The sequence below is a fragment of the Schistocerca americana genome, chromosome X (assembly GCF_021461395.2).
Source record: "Schistocerca americana isolate TAMUIC-IGC-003095 chromosome X, iqSchAmer2.1, whole genome shotgun sequence".
NCBI lineage: Eukaryota > Metazoa > Arthropoda > Insecta > Orthoptera > Acrididae > Schistocerca > Schistocerca americana.
Genome location: NC_060130.1, coordinates 948,390,608 through 948,417,078, shown reverse-complemented (window position 1 = coordinate 948,417,078; position 26,471 = coordinate 948,390,608). Strand labels below are relative to the sequence as shown.

Below are 26,471 nucleotides of genomic sequence, written 5' to 3'. Positions count from 1 at the left end.
TTGATGCTGCATCAGTATCGTAATCGAATAGTAATGTATCTTTCCCTCTATTTATACGCAAGAAGTTACATTATGTTCAGGGTCAACTACACTACTGGCTATTAAAATTGCTACACCACGAAGATGACGTGCTACAGACGCGAAATTTAACCGACAGGAAGAAGATGCTGTGATATGCAAATGATTAGCTTTTCAGAGCATTCACACAAGGTTGGCGCCGGTGGCGACACCTACTACGTGCTGAGATGAGGAAAGTTTCCAACCGATTTCTCATACACAAACAGCAGTTGGCCGGCGTTGCCTGGTGAAACGTTGTTGTGATGCCTCGTGTAAAGAGGAGAAATGCGAACCATCACGTTTCCGACTTTGATAAAGGTCAGATTGTAGCCTATCAGTCGAGATGACAGGCATCTTATCCGCATGGCTGTAACGGATCGTGCAGCCACGTCTCGATCCGTGAGTCAACAGATGGGGACGTTTGTAAGACAACAACCATCTGCACGAACAATTCGACGACGTTTGCAGCAGCATGGACTATCAGCTCGGAGACCATGGCTGCATCGCAGACAGGAGCGCCTGCGATGGTGTATTCAACGACGAACCTGGGTGCACGAATGGCAAAACGTCATTTTTTCGGATGAATCCAGGTTCTGTTTACAGCATCATGATGGTCGCATCCGTGTTTGGCGACATCGTGGTGACCGCACATTGGAAGCGTGTACTCGTCATCGCCGTACTGGCGTATCACCCGGCGTGATGGTATGGGGTGCCATTGGTTACACTTCTCGGTCACCTCTTGTTCGCATTGACGGTGTGGTGTCACCGCCAGACACCACACTTGCTAGGTGGTAGCTTAAATCGGCCGCGGTCCATTTAGTACATGTCGGACCCGCGTGTCGCCACTGTGTGATCGCAGACCGAGCGCCACCACAAGGCAGGTCTCGAGATACGGGATAGCTCTCGCCCCAGTTGTACGACGACTTTGCTAGCGACTACACTGACGAAGCCTTTCTCTCATTTGCCGAGAGACTGTTAGAATAGCCTTCAGCTAAGTCCATGGCTACGACCTAGCAAGGCGCCATTAACCATATCTGAAGAGAGTCTTATTTGTATTATCAACAGCGATGTACCACAACATGGAATAAAGTTAAGTACTTGAGGAGCTCCATACTTTTCTTATTAGAATTCACTATTTATCCTGTTCCAGAATTCACGCCCGTCTGCGTTAGATAGCTTCCATTTCGGCCTCCTCTATCTACAAGGTGTTGGCACATTTACCAACACATCAGACGGCACTTCGAACAGTGGACGTTACATCTCAGATGTGTTACGACCCGTGGCTCTACCCCTCATTCTATCCTTGCGAAACCCTACATTTCAGCAGGATAATGCACGACCGCATGTTGCAGGTCCTGTACGGGCCTTTGTGGATACAGAAAATGGTAGACTGCTGCCCTGGCCAGCACATTCTCCAGATCTCTCACCAATTGAAAACGTCTGGTCAATGGTGGCCGAGCAACTGGATCGTCACAATACGCCAGTCACTACTCTTGATGAACTGTGGTATCATGTTGAAGCTGCATGGGCAGCTGTACCTGTACACGCCATCCAAGCTCTGTTTGACTCAATGCCCAGTCGTATCAAGGCCGTTATTACGGCCAGAGGTGGTTGTTGTGTGTATTGATTTCTCAGGATCTATGCACCCAAATTGCGTGAAAATGTAATCACATGTCAGTTCTAGTATAATATATTTGTCCAATGAATACCCGTTTATCATCTGCATTTCTTCTTGCTGTAGAAATTTTAATGGCCAGTAGTGTACCAGTTTCTACACTTTTTTACAGAAGACAATGTTTCTGGGGGCTGTGTAGAGGATATGTGGTCTTATTTAGGTGCAATATTTGCATTTATGTATTGTAGTGAATTGAAAATTCTTCTCTGCTGTCAGACACGAAATGACGAGTGGATGATTAATGGGATTGCCCCACACTAGTAGCCAACAATTAATTGCTGTCAATAATTAAATAAAATCAACCACAAAGGGTCGAAACTAAGGGGCTGATATATGAAGGTAAAAGGATTCCTCAGATGATTAAAACATGAAAGAAATGTATTTATATCGGCGCTGTTGACACAAACCAAAACAAAATTACAAATCTCATGGCCGATTTGATAAGGCGTGGACACAACTCATTATCAATGGGAAGGAGGGGGGTGGGGGGAGTCCTCTTACCATTATTCGGTATCGTTCGTCGTGTATTGCTGTCGGTGGCAGGCGCTGTTCGGAGCTGTGCGGCGCGACTCAGCTGCCCTTATCATCTCCGCGTTGTCTGCCCCTTGTTGGTTGCTTGGCTGAGGCTGCGATATCACGGTGTCGGAACGAGGATCTTAGCGGTGAATGGACGCTTCCACACCGTCTCGCCGAGCCCCTTTCCTTCTCCTCCATTTATCAGCTCAATTCTTCCTTTTGGCGTTCTCACTGGCGGACAAAATTTCCAATACAGTCCAATGACAGATCGCCGTTTCAAGGCCACGCCTCCTCGTGCAGGGTGGAAATTTCCTATCTGACGTGGGCTGGTGTGAATTGGCATCTTTCTCACGATTTCATTTCCTTACGATGGTTTTTTTTAATTCCAGGGCTGTTGTGAGAGCAGCTACACAGCACTTTTTTGTAACCATTCTCTCTCTCTGCGTGAGGCTTGGACAGACTCATGTTTGGTCTTCATCTCAGAGTCTGCTGGCGTCCGTGATTTGTAAGGAACGTTCTTACTGTCGAGAAAAACATCTTCTTAAGAACGCTGACTTCTTTCACACGTCTCCCTGTGTCGATTCTCCGCGCTTTGTGTACGCTCCTCCCTGTACCCGTGGGATGTTGGACTTGTCGACACATTCCTGCTCTGTAAGGCAGGTAAAATGACTGTGGCCAGGCCAGATGGACTCACATGCTTTCGCACGTGCATTCTTGACGTACCATCGTAATGACTGCAAGTGTCCATCAGTTCTCAGCACCCTTCTCGGGCAGGCCCTTTGCAACGTGTCCTTTCTTGGGTGAGGCGGGGGCGACTTTCCGACTTCCCGCTGTGTGCTTGCAGAATGGCGGCAGTGTCTTCTTCTAGGATGCTCACCTTAGGGTGTCCATCTCCTTCCTCCTTCTCAGCCGCTGGCGTTGCGAGTTGGCGAAAGTGGGCTCAGGTGAAGGTACCACAGTACTTTAATGTCAACTACCAGTCCTTGCACGAGCCACTCACAGGTTCAAAATGGTTCAAATGGCTCGGAGCACTATGGGACTTAACATCTGAGGTCATCAGTCCCCTAGAACTTAGAACTACTTAAACCTAACTAACCTAAGAACATCACACACATCCATGCCCGATGCAGGATTCGAACCTGCGACCGTAGCGGTCGCGCGGTTCCAGAGTGAAGCACCTAGAACCGCTCTGCCACCACCACTCACAGGTCTTCTTGCAATTCGCTACTACGTTCTTATAGACAAATGCATCACCCTACATCAACATCAAAACAAATACCCTGGAAACCGCTATACAGTGCATACCAGTGGGTACAAAGTGGCGGTACTGTCACTTTTAATTTATATCAAAACAAAAAATTGTATGCTGAAATACTATTCCAACCTATGTAGAGCTAATCGCACACACTTTGCAGGGAAAATTTAAGAACACAAAACTACTGTTCATTAAAGACATAGGGACTGCGCCACCCACCACCAACGTTACGGTCGCAGGTTCGAATCCTGCCTCGGGCATGGATGTGTGTGATGTCCTTAGGTTAGTTAGGTTTAACTAGTTCTAAGTTCTAGGGGACTAATGACCTCAGCAGTTGAGTCCCATAGTGCTCAGAGCCATTTTGAACCTACCACCAAGGTCATGGGTCTCTGACAAGGACGTTTGCTGGGCTTTCCCTTGCTCTTTAAACATAACTTTTATTAACTCTCCCCCGAACGTTGGAAAATGTTATTGCATCGTGGAAGAAAGCCTTTGTATTTGCTCCAGTTCCAAGCTTCAGTCATGTCACGAGACATATGTGGTAGGAAGTAATATATTCCTCACAACAGAAGAAGAACTAGTCCCTACACCAATCAGCCATCCTATGCAGGTCTTCCTGTGAATGGCTATTGGTATTGCTACCCTCGTACATACATAAGAGCCTGTACCTACACACACATTCCTCGAACCGCTGTGCAGTGTATGATATTTGCCTGGTTTACACGTCAGACACCCAAGAAATGTTAGAAGATTCATATATCTAATTCCTAGGATGTTTTCTCATGACTCTACAATAAAAATATTATTGTGTGGTTCATGATACTGCCCTGTGATTTCTATTATGAACAATACCACCACCATTTCATTAGGGGCAAAGTCTTCTCAACCCACAACATGTCGCTGGGTATTTTAGACTGATACCACAGCGAGGAAAAAATAAACCGCTAAAACCTTTACAAATGGCTCCACCCTACTGCTGTTACAGTCCTGATATATTGCACACGCCACTGTAAACTGCTTGGTGGGAGTCACGTCGTATTTAACATGACATATAACGCAATTGCCAATGCATTGTACATACCGCACCCAGAACGTAACTTCTGCTACTACTATCCTTCCGCCGGCCGCGGTGGTCTCGCGGTTCTAGGCGCGCAGTCCGGAACCGCGCGACTGCTACGGTCGCAGGTTCGAATCCTGCCTCGGGCATGGATGTGTGTGATGTCCTTAGGTTAGTTAGGTTTAAGTAGTTCTAAGTTCTAGGGGACTGATGACCACAGCTGTTAAGTCCCATAGTGCTCAGAGCCATTTGAACCATTTTACTATCCTTCCCTGCTCCATTTTTGAATGACGTGTTGAAAGAATGTCTTTCTCATTATCATTTCCTGATACATTTGTGGGATGCTGCGATCAGTTAAAAACGTGTTTTGCAAGTTGCTCCTTCGTGAATGATACAGTTTTTCCACATACTCTCTCCTTTAACAATTCTTCCATTAAAACTTGAGTCACCGATATAAATTCTCAATACCTGTCTTTCTGATTTCAGTCTTAAAAAACGAAATGAGTGCCAATTGGCGATGTGGAGTCTGTATTCTACATACTCTATCTGCTCAAAAACGTCTCGGCTCTCCCTCGTAATAGTGTTATCAACATACTTTTTTCTGTAGCAAAATCAGTACAGTAGACATTTTTACTGACTGGGACATCACATACGGATCGCTGAAGTCCACAGCGTGAGAAAATGCATTTGCCCATAGATACATTACATTCCTCTCCCCCCTCTCCCACCGCAGTCTGTAACAGTCTCCAAGCATCTTCCTCTCACCCTCCACTATGTCGGACGAACCGAGACATTTCCCTGCACACACCAGTACGATATATTGTATTGTTAGCGTTCCTGCCTCCCAACATACTACTCTGAACTGTATAAAGCTATACACTCGCTTTGGGCGCAAACTTTGAGAGGACGAAACTCATGTAAAGAGATATTTTTCCCTTATTCTGAAAGAATGATCGTCTACGAATGTCACTCATGAACTGGTGCTCGAATTACAATAGATGATTCTCCATTCGTTTAAGTTTCGGTATCATAGTAATCAGGGAGATACAGTACCATTCCTAGGAGTCGTCAGGCAATTGTTTTCTCCTCTGTAGCTACTGCCATCTGTCCTTCACCAGGACAAATGCATCGTTTTGTATCAACATTTAAACAAATATCCTGCAAGCCGCTGTGGAATGCGTGACGGATGGTTCACTACGATAGTGTCAATTGGTTTTCCTTCCTATTCCGCTCTAACATACTGATCAAGACAAAAATTACAGAAAAAAATGATTGTCATCATGCCTCTGTATGCATCACAATCTCCTTTAAGGTATCTCTGTGAGTGCCTGCTGCACGTAAGTCGACCTGTCAGTTCTTAGTGGGTGGATTACATTCCTTTGTGGGTGGATTACATTCCTTTAAAATTCATGCAAATGAAGCTGAACCCGACATATGCTTCTGCTTTAACTCAATCGTAGGTAGCTGTACGGCAGTTGACGTTTCTCGTGATAATAAAGATTATTTCTGGTTGTGTTTATGTGCAACAGTTAGATTTATTCACGTTCAGTTCAACTACTAGGCCCTGCACCACAACCAATCACCGCTTCTTCTTCTTCTTCTTCTTCTTCTTCTTCTTCCATTGGCACTACATCCCGGGGTGGGACTTGGCCTCCTCAATAATGTTCTGCCATTCCTCTCTGGACTTCGCCGTGGACCTCCAGTTACGGCAGCCGGCTCTGGCAGCGTCCTCTCCAACCTCGTCGCTCCATCTCAACCTAGGTCGTCCTCTTGCTGCTCTTCTTCCTCCAGGTTCACTGCAGCAGGCTTTCCTTGCGGGATCTGTCTCATCCAGTCGCATTACATGTGCAGCCCATCTCAGTCTACACAGCTTTATGAAGTTGACCATCCTCCTTATAGCAGTCATTACGTTCGTCATTCCTTCGCCTTCTCCAGGTCCCATTTTCATATACAGGTCCGAAAACCCTCCTCAGTTTACTTCTTTCATGTGATCTCAGTCTGTTTTCACTCTGCTTTGTAATTGTCCATGTTTCTGAGCCCTATGTAATTACTGGGCATATCACTGTTTTGTAAAGTGGGCAATTAGTCCCTCATGATAGAAGTTTGGATTTAAAATGTCGCAACATTCCAAAGTAGCATCGGTTAGGAGCACTGTCTTTCCACCAAGGGCTATTGTGGGCTGTAAGTGTGGGTTAGTACCATTATACATATACTTCGTCTTTCCTTCATTAATTCTCAGGCCCATCTCCTCTGCACTCAGTTTAGAGCTGAAAATGCACTTTGTAGATCTCTAAGTGTTCTGCTTATTAAATCCAAGTCTTCTGCATATCCCAACAGTTGTACAGACTTATTGTAGACAGCACCTCTTGTCTGAATACCCGATTCGCGTACCACTTCTTCAAGTGCCAGGTTGAAAAGTAGGCAGAAAAGCCCCTCTCCATGCCTTGGCCCAATGTTAGTGTGCACCATCTTTTCAGTGACTTTAACTCTGCATGTGATACATTAAACCAGGCCAAACCTTATAAGGCAATGCGGGAATTTCGAATGCCTGGAAAATTGGTGCGTTTAATAGAGGTCACCCATAATTACTCCCAGTGTACCGTGCGACTGCAGACCAGGCTATCGCCTCAGTTTCGCACTCGAATCACCGATTCACATACAGGTTTTCCTGCTGTTCGCTAGTGCCTTCTTGTAGAAAACTCCACTACCTACGAACATCCTTCATCTGAACAAATTCCATACAAGCCGTTGTGTGGTGCATGGTGGAGGGTACCTCGTGCCAGTACTATCAATTACCCATCCACCCTACTCTAACGCACTGATCGAGTAAAATAACTGATTTTCTGATTGCACCCATACATACCCTCATCCATCCTTACGTTTTGAAAGAAAATGCATCGTCTTGCCCACTGTTTTTTTTTTTTTCTTGTTATGTTGGGTTGTCACTATATTAGAGCATTGTCTGTGCATGTTTGTGTAATATATAAAACTAAAAAAAAATGTAATAAACTGATATTTTTACAAGTCAAAATACGGATTTAAGAGATGCCCAGCCATCCAGCAACGCAATGGAATCGGATATGTGTAACATAGATATTCCACACAGTTCCCAAATGTCTGTCAGATCTATTTGAGTACAGCAACACAGTGTGTGTTACTCCTTCTCATCATTAACGCATGTTCCGTTAAAACTGCAGTCTTCTATGGCATATACACCTCCAGCTTCCATCCCTATGCATTTTGAAATGCAATTTACTTTCAAAGAAATAGTCCCTTGTCTGATTACCTGAAAAATGCGTTAAGTGTAGGAACTTTATATATATATATATATATATATATATATATATATATATATATATATATATATATATATATATATATATATATATATATATATATAAGAAACTGGTACACCTGCCTAATAACGTGTAGGGCCCCTGCGAGCACGCAGAACTGCCGCAAACAACGTGGCATGGTCTCGACTAATGTCCGAATGAGTGCTGGAGGAAATTTACACAATGAATCCTGCAGGGCTGTACATAAATCCGTAAGCGTACGCGAGGATGCAGATCTCTTCTGAAGAGCACGTTGGAAGGCATCTCAGATATGCTCAATATTGTTCATGTCTGTGGAGTCCGGTGCCCAGCGGAAGTGTTTAAATTCAGAAAAGTGTTCCTGGTGCCACTCTATAGCAATTCTGGACGTGTGGGGTGTCGCATTGTCCTGCTTGCATTGCCCAAGTCCGTCGGAATGCACAATGGACATGAATGGATGCAGGTGATCAGACAGGATGCTTACGTACGTGTCACCTGTCAGAGTCGTATCTAGGCGTATCAGGGGTCCCATATACTCCAACTGCACGCACCCCACACCATTACAGAGCCTCCACCAGCTTCAGCAGTCTCCTGCTGATATGCAGGGTGCATGGATTCATGAGGTTGTTTCCATGTTTCCATACCCTTACACGTCCATCCGCTCAGTACAATTTGAAACGAGACTCGTCCGACCAGGCAAAATCTTTTCAGTCATCAACAGTCCAATGTCGGTGTAGACAGGCCCAGGCAAGGAGCAAAGCTGTGTGTCGTGCAGTTATCAAGAGTACAAGAAAGAGCCTTCGGCTCCGAAAGCCCATATCGATTATGTTTTGTTGAATGATTCGCACGCTGACACTTGTTGACGGCCCAGCATTGAACTCTGGAGCAATTTGCGGAAGTGTTGCACTTCTGTCACGTTGAACGATTCTCTTCGGTCGTCGTTGGTCCAGTTCTTGCAGGATATTCTTCTGGCCGCAGTGATGTCGCAGATTTGATGTTTTACCGGATTGTTGATATTTACGGTACACTCGTGAAATTATCGTATGGGAAAATCCCCACTTCATGGCTACCTCGGAGATGCTGTGTCCCATTACTCGTGCGCCGACTATAACACCACGTTCAGACTCACTTAAATCTTGATAACCTGCCATTGTAGCAGCAATAACCGATCTAAAAACGACGCCAAACACTTATTGTCTTATCGTCTTCTGCCTTTTTACGTATCTCTGTATTTGAATGCGCGTGCCTATACCAGTTACTTTGGCGGGGGAAGGGGGCTTATATTATACAGGGTGTTACAAAAAGGTACGGCCAAACTTTCAGGAAACATTCCTCACATACAAAGAAAGAAAATATGTTATGTGGAAATGTGTCCGGAAACGCTTACTTTCCATGTTAGAGTTCATTTTATTACTTCTCTTCAAATCACATTAATCATGGAATGGAAACACACAGCAGCAGAACGTACCAGCGTGACTTCAAACACTTTGTTACAGGAAATGTTCAAAATGTCCTCCGTTAGCGAGGATACAAGCATCCACCCTCCGTCGCATGGAATCCCTGATGCTCTGATGCAGCCCTGGAGAATGGCGTACTGTATCACAGCCGTCCACAATACGAGCACGAAGAGTCCCTACATTTGGTACCGGGGTTGCGTAGACAAGAGCTTTCAAATGCACCCATAAATGAAAGTCAAGAGGGTTGAGGTCAGGAGAGCGTGGAGGCCATGGAATAGGTCCGCCTCTACCAATCTATCGGTCACCGAATTTGTTGTTGAGAAGCGTACGAACACTTCGACTGAAATGTGCAGGAGCTCCATCGTGCATGAAACACATGTTGTGTCGTACTTGTAAAGGCACATGTTCTAGCAGCACAGGTAGAGTATCCCGTATGAAATCATGACAATGTGCTCCATTGAGCGTAGGTGGAAGAACATGGGGCCCAATCAAGACATCACCAACAATGCCTGCCCAAACGTTCACAGAAAATCTGTGTTGATAACTTCATTGCACAATTGCCTTCTTCTTGTCAAGTTGTGCCACAAACTCCTCTTCTCCCCAATTCTATTCAATACCTCCTCATTAGTCATGTGATCTAGCCGGCCGAAGTGGCCGTGCGGTTAAAGGCGCTGCAGTCTGGAACCGCAAGACCGCTACGATCGCAGGTTCGAATCCTGCCTCGGGCATGGATGTTTGTAATGTCCTTAGGTTAGTTAGGTTTAACTAGTTCTAAGTTCTAGGGGACTAATGACCTGAGAAGTTGAGTCCCATAGTGCTCAGAGCCATTTGAACCATTTTCATGTGATCTACCCATCTAATCTTCAGCATTCTTCTGTAGCACCACATTTCGAAAGCTTCTATTCTCTCCTTGTCCAAACTATTTATCGTCCATGTTTCACTTCCATACATGGCTACACTCCATATAAACACTTCCAGGAACGACTTCCTGACACAGAAATCTATCCTCTTCTTCAGAAACGCTTTCCCCTCCATTGCCAGTCTACATTTTATATCTTCTCTACTTCGACCATCATCAGTTATTTTGCTCCCCAAATTGCAAAACTCCTTTACTACTTTAAGTGTCTCATTTCCTAATGTAATTCCCTCAGCATCACCCGACTTAATTCGACTACATTCCATTATCCTCGTTTTGCTTTTGTTGATGTTCATCTTATATCCCCCTTTCAAGACACTGTCCATTCCTTTCAGCTGCTCCTCCAAGTCCTTTGCTGTCTCTGGCAGAAATACAATGTCATCGGCGAAACTCAAAGTTTTATTTCTTCTCCGTGGATTTTAATACCTACTCCGAATTTTTCTTTTGTTTCCTTTACTGCTTGCTCAATATACAGATCGCATAACATCGGGGGTAGGCTACAACCCTGTCTCACTCCCTTCCCCACCCCTGCTTCCCTTTCATGCCCCTTCGACTCTTATAACTGCCATCTGATTTCTGTACAAATTGTAAATAGCCTTTCGCTCCCTGTATTTTACCCCTGCAAGTTTCATAATTTGAAAGAGAGTATTCCAGTCAACATTGTCAAAAGCTTTCTCTAAGTCTACAAATGCTAGAAACGTAAGTTTGCCTTTCCTTAATCTTTCTTCTAAGATAAGTCGTAAGGTCAGTATTGCCTCACGTGTTCCAACATTTCTACTGATCTTCCCCGAGGTCGGCTTCTACCAGTTTTTCCATTCGTCTGTAAAGAATTCGCGTTAGTATTTTGCAGCTGTGACTTATTAAACTGATAGTTTGGTAATTTTCACATTTGTCAACACCTGCTTTCTTTGGAATTGGAATTATTATATTCTTCTTGACGTCTGGGGTATTTCGCCTGTCTAATACATCTTGCTCACCATATGGTAGAGTTTTGTCGGGAATGGCTCTCCCAAGGCCATCAGTAGTTCTAATGGAATGTTGTCTACTCCCGGGGCCTTGCTTCGACTCGTCTTTCAGTGCTCTGTCAAACTCTTCACGCAGTATCGTATCTCCCATTTCATCTTCATCCTCTTACATTTCCATAATATTGTCCTCAAGTACATCGCCCTTGTATAGATCCTCTATATACTCCTTCCACCTTTCTGCTTTCCCTTCTTTACTTAGAACTGGGTTTCCATCTGAGCTCTTGATATTCATACAAGTGGCTCTCTTTTCTCTAAAGGTCTCTTTAATTTTCCTGTAGGCAGTATTTATTTTACCCCTAGTGAGATAAGCGTCTGCATCCTTACATTTGTCCTCTAGCCATCCCTGCTGTTTGTAGTAGCTTACCCGTACTCCTATTTTTTTATTCATTATTAAACTTACTCCTGCATTACCCCTATTTGATTTTGTATTTATGACCTGGTATTCACCTGACCAAAAGTCTTGTTCCTCCTGCCACCGAACTTCACTAATCCCCACTATATCTGACTTTAACCTATCCATTTCCCTTTTTAAATTTTCTAACCTACGTGCCCGATTAAGGGATTTGACATTCCACGCTCAGATCCGTAGAACGCCAGTTTTCTTTCTCCTGATAACGACATCCTCTTGAGTAGTCCCCGCCCGGAGTTCCGAATGGGGGACTATTTTACCTCCGGAATATTTTACCCAAGAGGACGCCATCATCATTGGCTAGTGTTACAAGGCCAGATCAGTCAGTCATCCAGACTGTTGCCCCTGCAACTACTGAAAAGGCTGCTGCCCCTCTTCAGGAACCACACGTTTGTCTGGCCTCTCAACAGATACCCCTCCGTTGTGGTAGCACCTACGGTACGGCCATCTGTATCGCTGAGGTACGGAAGCCTCCCCAGCAACGGCAAGGTCTATGGTTCATGGGGGTAGGGAACACAACAAACAAACTAAAATACTACGCCGGCCACCTAGCACAAGCACAGCCAGCAGTAAATGCACGGAACATAACAACATGCTGTGTTACGCAGTATAGTACACCATGCTGCAAACAAACCTGTTTCCTGACTCAAGATATTTGATGTGACTGCACAATCCCGCATGGCTGGGTGAAAATGTCTCTCCACCTATGTGGTAATCGTGCAGAGCCACTAAGATCCTCCATGGCATGCCCCTCCATGAAGCCAATGATTACATATTCACTTTACAGTCAACGGATCCTCACTAAACAAAGCAGCAACATCGTGGAATGATTAACAATGAGACTAGCAAGGATAGATTCAATTTAGAAGAGAGAAAAGTACCCTTAAGTTGTTACATGCTGATGGCACAACAGTATGTCACTGACATATTGCGTCCTCATATGTTACCTCTCATACAAAAGTATTTTGGTGCCATAGTTCAACAGGAAAATGCTTGTCCGCGCATGGCACGTGTCTCTACAAAGTGTCTGCGTAATGTTGAGGTACTCCTGGTGGTCAGCTTGATCCCCACATATGTTCCTGATAGAACATCTATGGGACCATCTTAGATGTCATCTCTTTCTGAGTGTCAGTATCTAGGATATCAAAGAAAATTTATGACAAGCGTGGGACATCTTGCCTCAGGAGAGGATATGACATCCTTATCAAACAAATCAGTGCATGCATGCGGGTCAGAGGGGATGTAATGTCACGATAAGTGGGCTCATACTGCCATGTTTTTTTGTAAATTTAACTCAGTTTTGTTATCACTGAAATAACATCACATACCCTCTCAACCCATGAAGTTTCATTTCGTTCCCCCCTTCTATTATGTGTGCCTCACTTTATTTGTCAGGCAGTGTAGATGGCATTACACTTACCTACTTTTTTGATGAAATGATATTCATTTGCATATCTAAGCATGTAGTACACGTCATGTCAGTTTTACAATTGTTGCATTCTGCCTTCATGATGTTACAACTTTAGTGAGTACTGGAAGAAATTTTTATTTAAAGAAACCAATGTATCATGTTTAATTTTTTTATATCCAGAATCCTGTAAAATCTGATGCTCGTATGGGGTCAGGATACAAATAGCGGTATACAGAATAAACTGTCCCCACTAATATCTGCACATACATATATTTCGACACTTATCATACACGTGCACACAGTACAAGGTATAAGAACGGACTGAATTAACATGGTGGCTTGGATAAGCGTCCTGAGTCCCAAAGATAAATGTTGTCTAAGGTCGATGTGACCTATCGATAGAATGCATCTGTGCCCCACCGACGGTGGAAGAGGATGGGTAAGATCGATATGTACATGACGAAATCGTCCTGGAGGGATGTCAAACTTGCTCAGTGGTGGGGTGGGGTGGTGGCCGATTTTGTTGCATTGGCAGGGGATGCAGCTGCGTGCCTAGGTCTGACAGTCCCGTTTTATATTTTTCCAAACGAAACGCTCAGAGATGAGCCGTGTAGTGGCATGGTCGCCAGGGTGAGTGAGGTTATGCAGAACGTCGAAGGCTTGCCGGCACAGGGGGGTTGGGGGGGGGGGGGGGGGAGTAATATGCATAGGGTACCAGTAGAAGAGTCGCACCACATCTCATCCACAACGCTGGGGAATTTAGCTTTAGTAAACACAAAGGATGTTTGAGTGCCCGTGAGGAGAGCTTGAGATTCCTCGATGGAGGCTTGTAGGGCGGCCAGGTTGGATAAGTCAATGATCAGTGAAATAGTATTGATCCACGAAAAAAATCTGCAGCAGTGTTGTTCGTGACTTTGATGTAGTGAATATCGGTTTTGAATTGGGAGCCTAGATCAAAGTGATGGAAAGGCCGTGGGGGTGGGTCCTCGGGGGAGGGGGGGGGGGGGTTTCAGAAAGCATCTGGGAGTGGTTTGTGATCCGTGAGGATGAAGAACGAGCGACCCTCCACGTTGGGGCAGAAGTATTTGATGGCCTTGTAGACCGCAAGGAGTCCTCTATCGAAAGCGGAGTATTTCCTCTGAGCTGTTGATATTTTCTTAGAGAAGAAATGAAGGCGGGTGACTGTGTCTGCCTTGCGTTGCTGTAGTACTGCTGCAACTGCGATGCCACTGGCGCCCGTATAGATGAGCAACTCGGCCGAGGGATCGGGGTGGACGAGTGTCACAGCATGAGCTAAAGAAGTCGTTAATGCATTGAAAGCCTCCAGCATAGGTGCAGTCCAGCGAACGGGTTTGAATCCTGAAGTTAGTTTACCCGACAGTGAGTCTGTCAGCAGGGCCTGCACGGCGGCGGCAGAAGGCAGGTGACGATATTAGTAATTTATTGTGCCCAGGAAACATCTGAGTTCTTTGTAAACAGCCGGGAACGGCAGTGAAGTGATGGCGTGCACAAGAGATTTGGGAGGCTGTATTCCGTCGCTGAACCCAGTGTAACCCAAGAATGTGACGGAAGGCTGACGCAACTGGAATTTTTCTTTGTTGACCTCGACTCCGTTGGAGTTGAAGGTCTGGAGGACCATGGATAAATGATTTTGGTGTTCCTCAGCTGACTTGCTGAAAATGAGTATGTCATTCAGAAATGCAAAGCAAAACTCGCACTGTCATAAGATGGAGTCAATGAAATGCAGCCACGTTTATGCTGTGTTTTTAGGCCGAATGGCATGAAGTTGTATTGGAACAAATCAAGCAGCGTGCTAATAGCTGTTTTATGGACGCCATCCAGCGCTATGGGAATCTGGTGGTAGGCTCGTTTACACTAGAGGTGTACATGTCCCGCTTTTAACCCGCCCATGCTTGCCCGGTGGCCAGGCGGGCAGGCCGCCGCTCGTTGTCAACAGAACGGGCAGGCTGCTTCACTCCCAGCCAAGCCAAGCAGAACCCAACCCGGGCAGGCTGCGGGAAACTTGCTTGCCTGCCCATATTACTGCTGAGCTGCGCTACGCAGCCGTTTAGTCTGCGTGTGTCATTGTCGTATTATGAACGTTAATCAAAAGTTTTTATTTTACCTGAGCACCAAAAGACAAACCCCAACATTATATATATATGTATTAATTTCAGGTAAAAAAAATATTGGTTTTATTTGTATATTCTTCCTTTACGCGTATATTTCGGGCTTCTTATCTATATAAATAAAAATTAATTGCCAAATGTGTTGATAAGCGTAAAACTCGAGAACGCCTGGACCAGTTCGGCTAAATTTTTTTTGCTGTGTTCGTAATTCTCAGGACAAGGTTTTTATAAAATAAAATTTTTCGAAAATCGACCGAAAAATTGGAAAATTTGACAAAAACTGAAAGTGCGTTTTCATTGTGTCCGTGTGTTTGTATTGCATACAATCTTGATGAAATTTTGCACACTATACCTTGAAACCAAGAGGAAGGTCACAGTCTACATAAAATTTCATATGGTGCCTGGCAGAGGTTCCTTTACATAACGGAACTCGACAAATTGTACGTATTTATTCCGATCTTGATGAAATTTGGCACACTTGATATTCAAAGCAGGGTGAAGGGCGCTGCCTGCTTAAAATTCTGAATGGTGCATGGCGGAGGGTACTTTACGTACACACTTCTACACCAACCTACAATTTTATTCCGATCTTGAAGAAATTTTGCACACTTGACCATCAAGAGGAACATCACTGTCTACATAATATTTCGGACAGTACATTGAAGAGAGTACCTTACAAAAGATTTTGACATCGTTTGCGGGTTACCATGAAAGTTCACTATGTACGCATGTTTCCATGGAGAAGGTTTTTGAATATTTACATGTGCATGTATATATATATATATATATATATATATATATATGTTTATGTATATATATGTTTATGTATATATATGTTTATGTATATATGTATATGTATATGCGTGTATATATGTATGTATGTATGTATATGTATATATATATATGTATTTGTCTATGAGTATGTATGTATATATATATATATATACGTTTCCCATGCGGCACTTGTGCTCTGTTTCGTTACCAGCATGTATTCGCCAGTTGTCAATTTGTTTTCAATCTCACTAAAGTTCGACCTATTCATTGTGCTGCCTCCACCGTTGCGATAAATGAACTGCAGGCTAACTACCTGGCTACTCTAGTCACGGTAGCTTGACAGCGCAACCTGTTGTCAGGCGCAGCAAGCTGAGCGGGTCCCGTGAAGCTTGGCAGGCTTGCGGGAACCCAGGTAGCCCGGGCTTGCGGGAGCCCGTATCGCCCGCATTGCCCACTATGCCTCAGTACACGCGCACTCTTGTGTTTACATCGCGGCAGGCTGACCTGCATGAATGGTTGCAGAGGTGCTAGGGGCAAGCAGGCTGCAAGGGGAATTTGTACACCTCTGGTTTACACTCAATAACACTGAAGATTGTAGCGCCTGATAACACACGAGTGAAATCATTTATGTTAGGCACGGGGTAATTGTCCATGACAGTATGAGCATTTAAGCATCTGCAGTCGCCGCACATTCGGAAAGAACCATCGTGTTTGAGGTCGAGGTGGATCGGTGAAGACCAGTTGTTGTCTGACGGTTGCAGGATACCTGCCTCCAAAAGTTTGTTAATTTGCTGCCGGACTGCACGCAACTTAATAGGGTTGAGACATCTAATGTTGTGCCTAATAGGAAGGCCGGCAGTGGTAACTATCTTGTGTGTCATTCCGTCAGTGATGGAAGAAACTGATAACTGCACACGGGACTGATCAATGTCCTGACGTGAAGTTTTTGATGGGTAGGGCCCGACGAGGCATAGCTGTTAGTACAAGTGGGAAAAGGCAGCACGAAAGTCACATGTCTAGTATGTGGCCGCGGCGTGTGCTTGTTTGGAGAGGGCGGCTGCGCGCGCGCAGCACGGAGGAGGTCGGAACGCACGGCGACTGTCTGCTGTCAACCTTGCACTTGGGACCCGGCATGGGCAAGAGTGGTGTTGGCGTCACGCGTGGAACAGCGATGGCCGCCGAGTCACATGGTTGGCGCCCGAGAGATGGGGAATGTTTATCAACACGCGGGGCAGCTGCCCGCGCAGTGGGTGTGGTCGTATCGTGCGCGCAACTGTCGTTAGCACTGTCTGACAATATGGCAGTGAACGTGGCGAGTGTGTCGGGGATGCGTAGTCTACCATACGCGAATCATCAGAGGCAATTATTGTTTTTGGACTAACCTGATGAGTGTCCGGGCTGGTGTCTGCTGGAGAAACATGATTAGGTGGCGGGACTGTGGACTTTAGTTTCAGCAGCAAGGTACGAGCCGCAGCGAGCTCATTGTAAGTGTGCGCTATTCGTTGTTTCAGCTCGTCGTTTTCCTGGCAGAATTGTGCTGCCGAGTCATATCCTGACAGTAGGTTTGTGACGCAGCTCACAATGTCGCCCGTGAAGGCAGAGCACTCACGTACCAACTCACATGTCACGAGAGAAACAAAATGTGGAACATAAGTGTGGGAGCACAGAATCTGAGTGTTAGTGGGATGGTGTAGCACTGATCCCTGAACTACGTTCGGAGAGATTTGTGACATTGACGTGTCGTGAAAAGACGGGGGAGCCACCAATGTAGGTATGATAGACATGTCAGCACCCGTGTTGACTAGGAAAGCAAGCTGTGACGAAATGTCAGTCACATACAAAGGCCACTAGGCCGGGCAGACAAGTGGACGGAGTGAAATGTATGAGGACACCTGTGAGTTTCCCCGCAGGACTTGGTGTCTTTTAGGTCCAGCAGTCGGCGTTTGGGTGCTGGCAAGGTAATCGGCACTTCTTGGCATTATCGCCGAAAATCTTGTGGTACCAGCAGTATGGATGAGCCAGATGCTGTGGTGGTGGTGACTGTGGCAGCAGAGGATGCTTGTCCTCGTTGATTTGTTCTGGCATGTATACCAGCACATATGGTGCATGGGCAATCCTGGAGTGCTCGGACAGTGGAGAGAGCGAGCAGATACTGCCAGGCGATGTAGAAGGCGCGGAGGTGGAGCGAGCCCTGCCTCTGCCAGCAGACTGCTGGTAAGCAGGAGCAGTTGTGCCAATTAGTGGTGAGTGGTGTGCTGGTTGGTGTTGTCGTAGCAATGAATACAGTTGGTCTGTGATGCGGAGATGAGAGCCAATTGTCTCGAAGGAGTGCAGTAGCAGGTGGATCTGTAGATCGGTAGGCAATATGGCACACCACACCACACCACCCACAGAGTGATACCCAGCACGGTATGCGGTGCCAGAGTTGTGATGGAGTTCGGTCCCCCAGGTGTTCCTTGTACAAGACCTTGATGATTATTCTTGTGGTGAGCAGGTGAGTCATTCCATGATAATTTTCTTCATGAACTCATACTTCAGTGGAGGTGGTGGTGAGAGGAGTAGATCGCAAATTAAGTCCGAGTGATCATGGAGGTGCGTGATGAGACACAGGAACTTAGAGTTGTCGTCGTACACGTGATGCAACTCAAAAAGTTGCTCGACAAGTGCAAACTATGATACAGGATTGTCTTCGTATAAAGGTGGCAGCTTTGGCAGACGACCTGGGGGATGGTACAAAGGTGACTTCGGTGTCCCTTGGAAAACCAGCTGGTCCATGGCAGGAGAGGCCATACAGCAGGCCGGCACAGTAGGCGTGGGTCCACTACTGGCAAGAACATCCGTAGCAATGGCGGGTCGCATTGTCCTTGATGTGTCGCGAAAACACGACACGGCTAGCACGGTCAGTACCGTGGGAACAAGCGGTTGCGTGATGCGTGTATGGGTCCTGTAAAGTGGATCGTAGGTTACAGGTACTGATTCGAATTCGCCCACCTCAGAAATAACGCAGAAAGCCGGCGTGGCAGACACAGGTGGATCTGAGAGGCGAGTGGCTGAGTGGTCAGAACTGGAGCCCCCTACAAGTGTGGGGGGTGGCGGGGGGGGGGGGGAGGGGGGGGGGTGGCAGGCCAGGGGTTGTGTTGGTAACTCGTGTGACAAAAGTGTGAGCTCTCTGTGCACATTGAAAACACGCCCTGTAAGGTCAGACTATAAATTACCAGTGGAACTTGCGGAAGAGCACTGTGGTGTGGTAACCTGCCCCTGAAAGACGAAATGCCGAAAGATGTTCTCCTGAATATTATCCACTTCACACCTCATATGTTGGCGAGCACAGTCCGGCGACACAAAACCCAAGTCCATTGTTTGAGTTAACGGTGTAGCACTCGACCATTGTAGAACAACAAAGTTTGAAGTTAATGTGGTTGGAGATCGCGAATCACTATGGAGTAATGGGGAGCCAGCTGTTGGTGAAGGATTGAAGGGGCCTGGCAGTCATAGTTGGGCTTCCAAATCTTCGAACAAAGCATTGGGTGAGGTGGCCATGGTGGCATCTGCATAACCTGTTGATTTACAACACATGGCGTGTAAACTGTCCCCACTAATATCTGTGTATACATATATTTCGACAACTACCATACACGTGCACACAGTACAAGGTCTAAGAACAGACTGAATTAACATGGCAGCTCGGATAAGCGACCTGAGTCCCAAAGATTAATGTTGTCTAAGGTCAATACGACCTATCAATGCCACACTCATATACTGACGAGTCATAAAATTAAAACTCCCCACCATGAGAGTAAAAGCTGCCTGGTGGCAGCAAACAACCCTCATGTGTTCCTATTTTGACCCGATCACATCTTCAATTATCATTCTAGTGGGCACTGAATCATTGAGATGGTACTCTGGATCACTGTAAATAGATTTCCTTGTCAGATAAATTACATTTTTTGTTACAACAGGTCAATGGCCATGTCCAGATACACAATCATCCAAATGAACAGCTATTCGAAACATGCAGGCCATTGGGTGCTCTATTATGCTGTGGGGGATACTCAGCTGGGCTTCCACGGGACCTGTAGAAGTAATCAAAAGACCACAACAGTTGTGGAGCGTGTGAACATTATTGCAAACCACCTACTTCCCTTCAGGGTTGATGTCTCCTCTGGAAGTGATAGTTTCAACAGGATAACTATACATGTCACTAGACCAGAATAATGCTAGAGTGATTTGAGGAGCATGAGAGTGAACTCACATTGATGTCGTGGCCACAAAATTCAAGTGATCTGTGTCCAAAGTAACACATCTAGAGAACTATCAGGCTCCAGCTCAGTGCTCACAAACCACTGGCTTGTGATTTACAGTAACTGCCCGATCTGTACATAGACATCTGTTGCTCCTTATCTCCAGAAACCTACCACAGTAACCCCTCTTTAACAACTGTCCACACGACACACCTATTCTCTCCCAAAGTACGTGACACTGAAGAATGCCTTTAATGTGTCTCATTTACTGCTGATCTAGTGACTTACCTATTAAATTAGTAATACTTTTCTACAATGTTGAAATCATCCATTGAAGCAGCCATGAAGTTTATTTCATAAAATTAAAACTTTTGTAAACGGTTAGGTACAAATATGAACTTCTTCAAAATATGGTATATTACTATTTAGTGGAAATGTTCATTCATTAATTGCATATTAACATCTCCTATTACTGTGCTTTTGTTTCTAGACTTATAATGCTGATAGAATGGTCCCAGACTCTGCGAGCACTGCAACAGCTCTCTTCAGTGGTGTGAAGACCAATTTTAAAGTAGTTGGCGTTGATCAACATGTAAACTATACTGATTGTGCTGCATCACTGGACAAGACTCGCTGGCTGCATTCTGTTCTGAAATGGGCACAAGATGCTGGGAAAGATACAGGTTTGTGTTATTTAGATGGAAGATATGCCAAATGACTGATCTGCATCATTATTCAAGAGTAGATAGAATATTTGCTTTTCTGCCACTATAGGCTTTGTTACTACAACCAGAGTAACGCATGCAACACCAAGTGCTCTCTATGCTCACACTGCCAGCAGGGACTGGGAATGTGAAAGCAAGATGCCAGCATCAGCAAGTCACTGCAAAGACATAGCACGACAGCTTGTGGAAGATGAACCTGGGAAAAATATTAAGGTTAGCTGCAAGAGGTTTAGTTTAGTAATTTCACACTGCAAAGGTGTTAGATTGTTACATGACAAACAGAAAATGTGAAAGAAGTTGAAATTAATTCTCTGGCCAGTACCCAATGAAAACTGATGATAACAGGTGGGCATATCAAACCAGTACCCAGCATTATGCTACAAACATAAATATGTAACTTCTGAATGCCGCATCAAAAGGTGAGTTTGGAAAGACTTGAAATCTATTTTATGAATATAAAAAAAATATTTCATAATTGACTGGTCATAGTTGTTATTCTATTTTGTTAATGTTTACAATCATGGTATTGTAAAGTACCTGTTACTGATAACCTAAAGCTTAAAGAGACACAGTTGTTCCAGCAGGCAGAAACCGCACAACTGCACAACTATAGCAAGCCTTTGCAGTTTGTAAACTGGCTCCACAAAGTATAGAAACCTTGTAAGTGAAACACGTACATCCTCACATGAAATACCACAGAAAAAAATTGTATCTAATTTCATTTCTGTTCTCATGACTCTCTAGAGAGAAAATATGCAGGCAGATAGGTGAAATGTCAATAAAATGGGGCCTTGTATATGGCCACAAACAAAGCCCAACATTATGATGATTAAAACAGCAACTGTGTAGAATACCACATAAATGGATGCATTGTGTCTCCATCTCAAGCCACACTACATTATACAAAAAATGAAATGAATGTAGGTAAATGAAAATTTGTATTAATAAATTATGCTCCACTATGTCAGAGAAGAAAACACCTTTAACAGGTGATAATAGCTCAGAAATGGAGGTCAACACATGAATTGAGGAACCAAGATGCCTTATGAGACTCTGTTATCTTGGACTCATCATCAATTCAAAAGGGTGAAAATGCATCTCTTTGCTAGATCATAAGCATTTCTAATCAAAATGTGTGTTTTGTTGAAGGTTAATGATTTGCATTTTAGTGACCCAACTTGAAAGAGCAGTTCCCAAAAGGAAGTCGAAGATACACTCCTGGAAATGGAAAAAAGAACACATTGACCCCGGGTGTCAGACCCACCATACTTGCTCCGGACACTGCGAGAGGGCTGTACAAGCAATGATCACACGCACGGCACAGCGGACACACCAGGAACCGCGGTGTTGGCCGTCGAATGGCGCTAGCTGCGCAGCATTTGTGCACCGCCGCCGTCAGTGTCAGCCAGTTTGCCGTGGCATACGGAGCTCCATCGCAGTCTTTAACACTGGTAGCATGCCGCGACAGCATGGACGTGAACCGTATGTGCAGTTGATGGACTTTGAGCGAGGGCGTATAGTGGGCATGCGGGAGGCCGGGTGGACGTACCGCCAAATTGCTCAACACGTGGGGCTTGAGGTCTCCACAGTACATCGATGTTGTTGCCAGTGGTCGGCGGAAGGTGCACGTGCCCGTCGACCTGGGACCAGACCGCAGCGACGCACGGATGCACGCCAAGACCGTAGGATCCTACACAGTGCCGTAGGGGACCGCACCGCCACTTCCCAGCAAATGAGGGACACTGTTGCTCCTGGGGTATCGGCGAGGACCATTCGCAACCGTCTCCATGAATCTGGGCTACGGTCCCGCACACCGTTAGGCCGTCTTCCGCTCACGCCCCAACATCGTGCAGCCTGCCTCCAGTGGTGTCGCGACAGGCGTGAATGGAGGGACGAATGGAGATGTGTCGTCTTCAGCGATGAGAGTCGCTTCTGCCTTGGTGCCAATGATGGTCGTATGCGTGTTTGGCGCCGTGCAGGTGAGCGCCACAATCAGGACTGCATGCGACCGAGGCACACAGGGCCAACACCCGGCATCATGGTGTGGGGAGCGATCTCCTACACTGGCCGTACACCACTGGTGATCATCGAGGGGACACTGAATAGTGAACGGTACATCCAAACCGTCATCGAACCCATCGTTCTACCATTCCTAGACCGGCAAGGGAACTTGTTGTTCCAACAGGACAATGCACGTCCGCATGTATCCCGTGCCACCCAACGTGCTCTAGAAAGTGTAAGTCAACTACCCTGGCCAGCAAGATCTCCGGATCTGTCCCCCATTGAGCATGTTTGGGACTGGATGAAGCGTCGTCTCACGCGGTCTGCACGTCCAGCACGAACGCTGGTCCAACTGAGGCGCCAGGTGGAAATGGCATGGCAAGCCGTTCCACAGGACTACATCCAGCATCTCTACGATCGTCTCCATGGGAGAATAGCAGCCTGCATTGCTGCGAAAGGTGGATATACACTGTACTAGTGCCGACATTGTGCATGCTCTGTTGCCTGTGTCTATGTGCCTGTGGTTCTGTCAGTGTGATCATGTGATGTATCTGACCCCAGGAATGTGTCAATAAAGTTTCCCCTTCCTGGGACAATGAATGCACGGTGTTCTTATTTCAATTTCCAGGAGTGTATATCTGCTCAGTAAGATAAAAGGAACTGTGGACACTGGAATGTGGAAAAAAGTTAGGAAATAGTTCCTGGGTGCAGTCAGGGCAAATCAAACAACTTCAGAAGCACATCTTGCATTGGAGAATATGGATAGGTCGTTAATAGGTGCCAACCAAACACAACTGTCCTTTCTCTATATGGAAATGACTAACTGCCTTATCAGTTGCTAGTGATAGAATGCCAGGTACAGGTATCATTATGTATATAATTTTGCAACACTAAACTGAAAGTTATCCTTCACAATACTTTAAATAACATTTATCTTAGGAAAATTAAACAGATTCATGTTGTGGGGGTTGGGGGGGGGGGGGGGGGGCTGTGATGCCTCTCTTAAAACTTGGAATGCTTTCTATATCTCCAAGTAATTATTGCAGTGTTACTTTATATCGAGGGAAAGCCTGCAGTGAAAGTTGAAATATTTTTTCTCTTATTCAGTACAATTAAAGCAGTATTAATTTCATCCCAGTGGTTTCTACTGTATTCCCTGTGCCACTGAACCACAATTTACCATGTGTGAGCAATGGAAAATGTACAAAAAAAAAATGTCACCTTTATGAGAAGTAGTTTAATGTTGTGACTAATCATGCTGTTCTGAAATAGTTGTTAGGATTGAAGGGCCATCCAGCAGACTAAAGAGATGGGCATTAACACTTGTTGAATTTGACTAAGAAGTTGTTCATGTTCCAGGAAAGAAAGATGAAAATTCAGACAGATTAAGCAGGAAAGCAGCAGTGGTACAAGTACTGGGTCAGTGCTTTAAGGAATGGCAAGCAGTCACTGAAAGTGACTGCAAGCAATACAGGATTTAACAGAAGTTCAGGATATGTGACAGTCTGCTGTGCAAGGTAACAAGGCTAGGATCATGAGTAGCAGTATAGGCTAAGCTGAAGGAAGAAGTTCTAAGGGAAGTGAATGATCATGTGTTGTCTAGCCATGGAGAATGCAGAGCAATGAACCAAAGGGTAGCAGAGAAGTATCGGTTGAAAGGAAGAACAAGAGATGTGGATCATTATGTGAAGAATTGTCTACAGTGTGCACCGAACTTCGACTTGTATTGTGAGTACCATTACAGAGACTACCAGAAGCTTCAAAACTGTTTCAGATGATTGGGTTGGGTTGGATGTGTTAGCACCATTCAACCAGTCTTCAGTGGGGAATTGTTTTGTGCTGAGTTATTGATCATTTCTCTCAGTATGTCTAGCTAGTACATGCTGAATCAGCAGACAGTTACAGATGATGGTCAATAGGTGGATACTGAAGTCTGCAGTACCAGGAATGATGATTACAAATCAGGGTCCAAACTTCATGTTGGGCTTGATGAAGATATTATATCATTTATTAAGTGTGAAGATATCAAGAACTAGTCCACTTCATCCTAAGTCAAATGAAAGTTTGGAATGACTGCATTGGATGATTGGGAGGATGCTGAGTTACTATGTGAATGACTGGGACATGTCTCTTTTGTTTGTAGTGTGTGCATACAGTTCAAAGGTCCACACCAGTACAGTATTGTCACCATAAGAAGTGGTATATGGAAGAAGAATTACATCATAATTTTGTATGATTAAGGTAAAAAGAAGCAAGGACAGAGAGACAGCCGGTGAATTCATGGGAACAATGAGAGAGGTATGGAAGGGAGTACAGAGGGTGGGCACCATGGCTTTGGAGAGACATGAGGAAGCATACAAATGCAAGGGAAGCTTACTGTAGTATAGAGTTTGTAGTGGGTGATGTTTTCTAGCCCTTATACACTGAAAGGCAAGATGAAAAAAATTGTGATGAGATACCAAGGTCCTTATCAAGTTATAGAAACCACATCACCATCAACAGTGAGCTAAAGTTGCTGACAAGGTTGAAAATAGTGTGTGTTGGACAGCTACAATCGTTCAGAGATGCCCTGGAGTCGATCCCAGGGATAGTAAGAGTGGAAGCAGAGGAAAAAGCAGGATGGAGGAAGCAGAAGGGTACACAGGAAAGTGTGAGTCAACCCTTGCACATTATGATCAAGGAAGTAGCATATGTATTTCTATTGTGTTTATTAATGTTCATTTAGAATATTATGTGCAGGACACTGGGAGTGGTATGTTAAAAGTAATGTCATGAATTTTGTATCAGAATAAGGAATCTTTAGTTTTACTTTTGTGAGTGATTCTGACCAGTGGCAGCAAACTTCTTAATGGGAAGTGAGAATGAATCAGGCATGATTACATGTGTTGGTTAGTGGTTATGTGCTGGTGGGAACAGTGTGTTGGTTGGTTGGTTGGTTGATTTGGGGGAGGGGACCAAACAGAAAGGTCATTGGTCCCTTAGGATTAGGGAAGGATGGGGAAGGAAATTGGCCATGCCCTTTCAAAGGAACCATCCCAGAATGTCCCTGAAGTGATTTAGGGAAACCATGAAAAACCTAAATCAGGATGGCCGGACATTGGTTTGAACCGTCATCCTCCTGAATGTGAGTCCAGTGCCCTAACAACTGTGGCACCTCACTAAGTTGTTGGTTAAGATACTGGTGTTTGGAAGACATGTAAATTTTAAGTGCTACACCACACATTCCTACTTGGTGAAATTAGGAACCATAGGAAAATTTGTGTAGGTGAGAACAGGTGGTGTGTTGCTGATGTCTGAAGGAGGAGACAGTTATGGAGTGATAACAGAGAAAGAGTCATGACAATGCCAGAGGCGGAAAGTTGCAGTATATCCAGCTTGTGTGATTCAGATGAGCTTAAACACATGCACAGTACAGTTTTTCATGGGCAGACAGGGGGTCAGCATTGTATGATGGATATTGTGGAACCTAGGCCATATTTCCATGAAGAATGTCTGCATTGGATTTATTC

The 26,471-nt window shown here is 45.1% G+C and overlaps 1 protein-coding gene across 2 annotated transcripts in view; it reads left to right on the top strand.

Moving 5' to 3' along the window:
* The window catches only part of LOC124555349 (alkaline phosphatase-like), a 220,917-nt gene that overhangs the window by 132,919 nt on the left and 61,527 nt on the right, over positions 1–26,471 (top strand). For both annotated transcript variants that reach the window (XM_047129229.1, XM_047129230.1), the window contains exons 3-4: positions 20,727–20,919; positions 21,011–21,174. In XM_047129229.1, the coding sequence (XP_046985185.1) occupies positions 20,727–20,919; positions 21,011–21,174 (357 nt within the window). The remainder of the gene's footprint in view (positions 1–20,726; positions 20,920–21,010; positions 21,175–26,471) is intronic.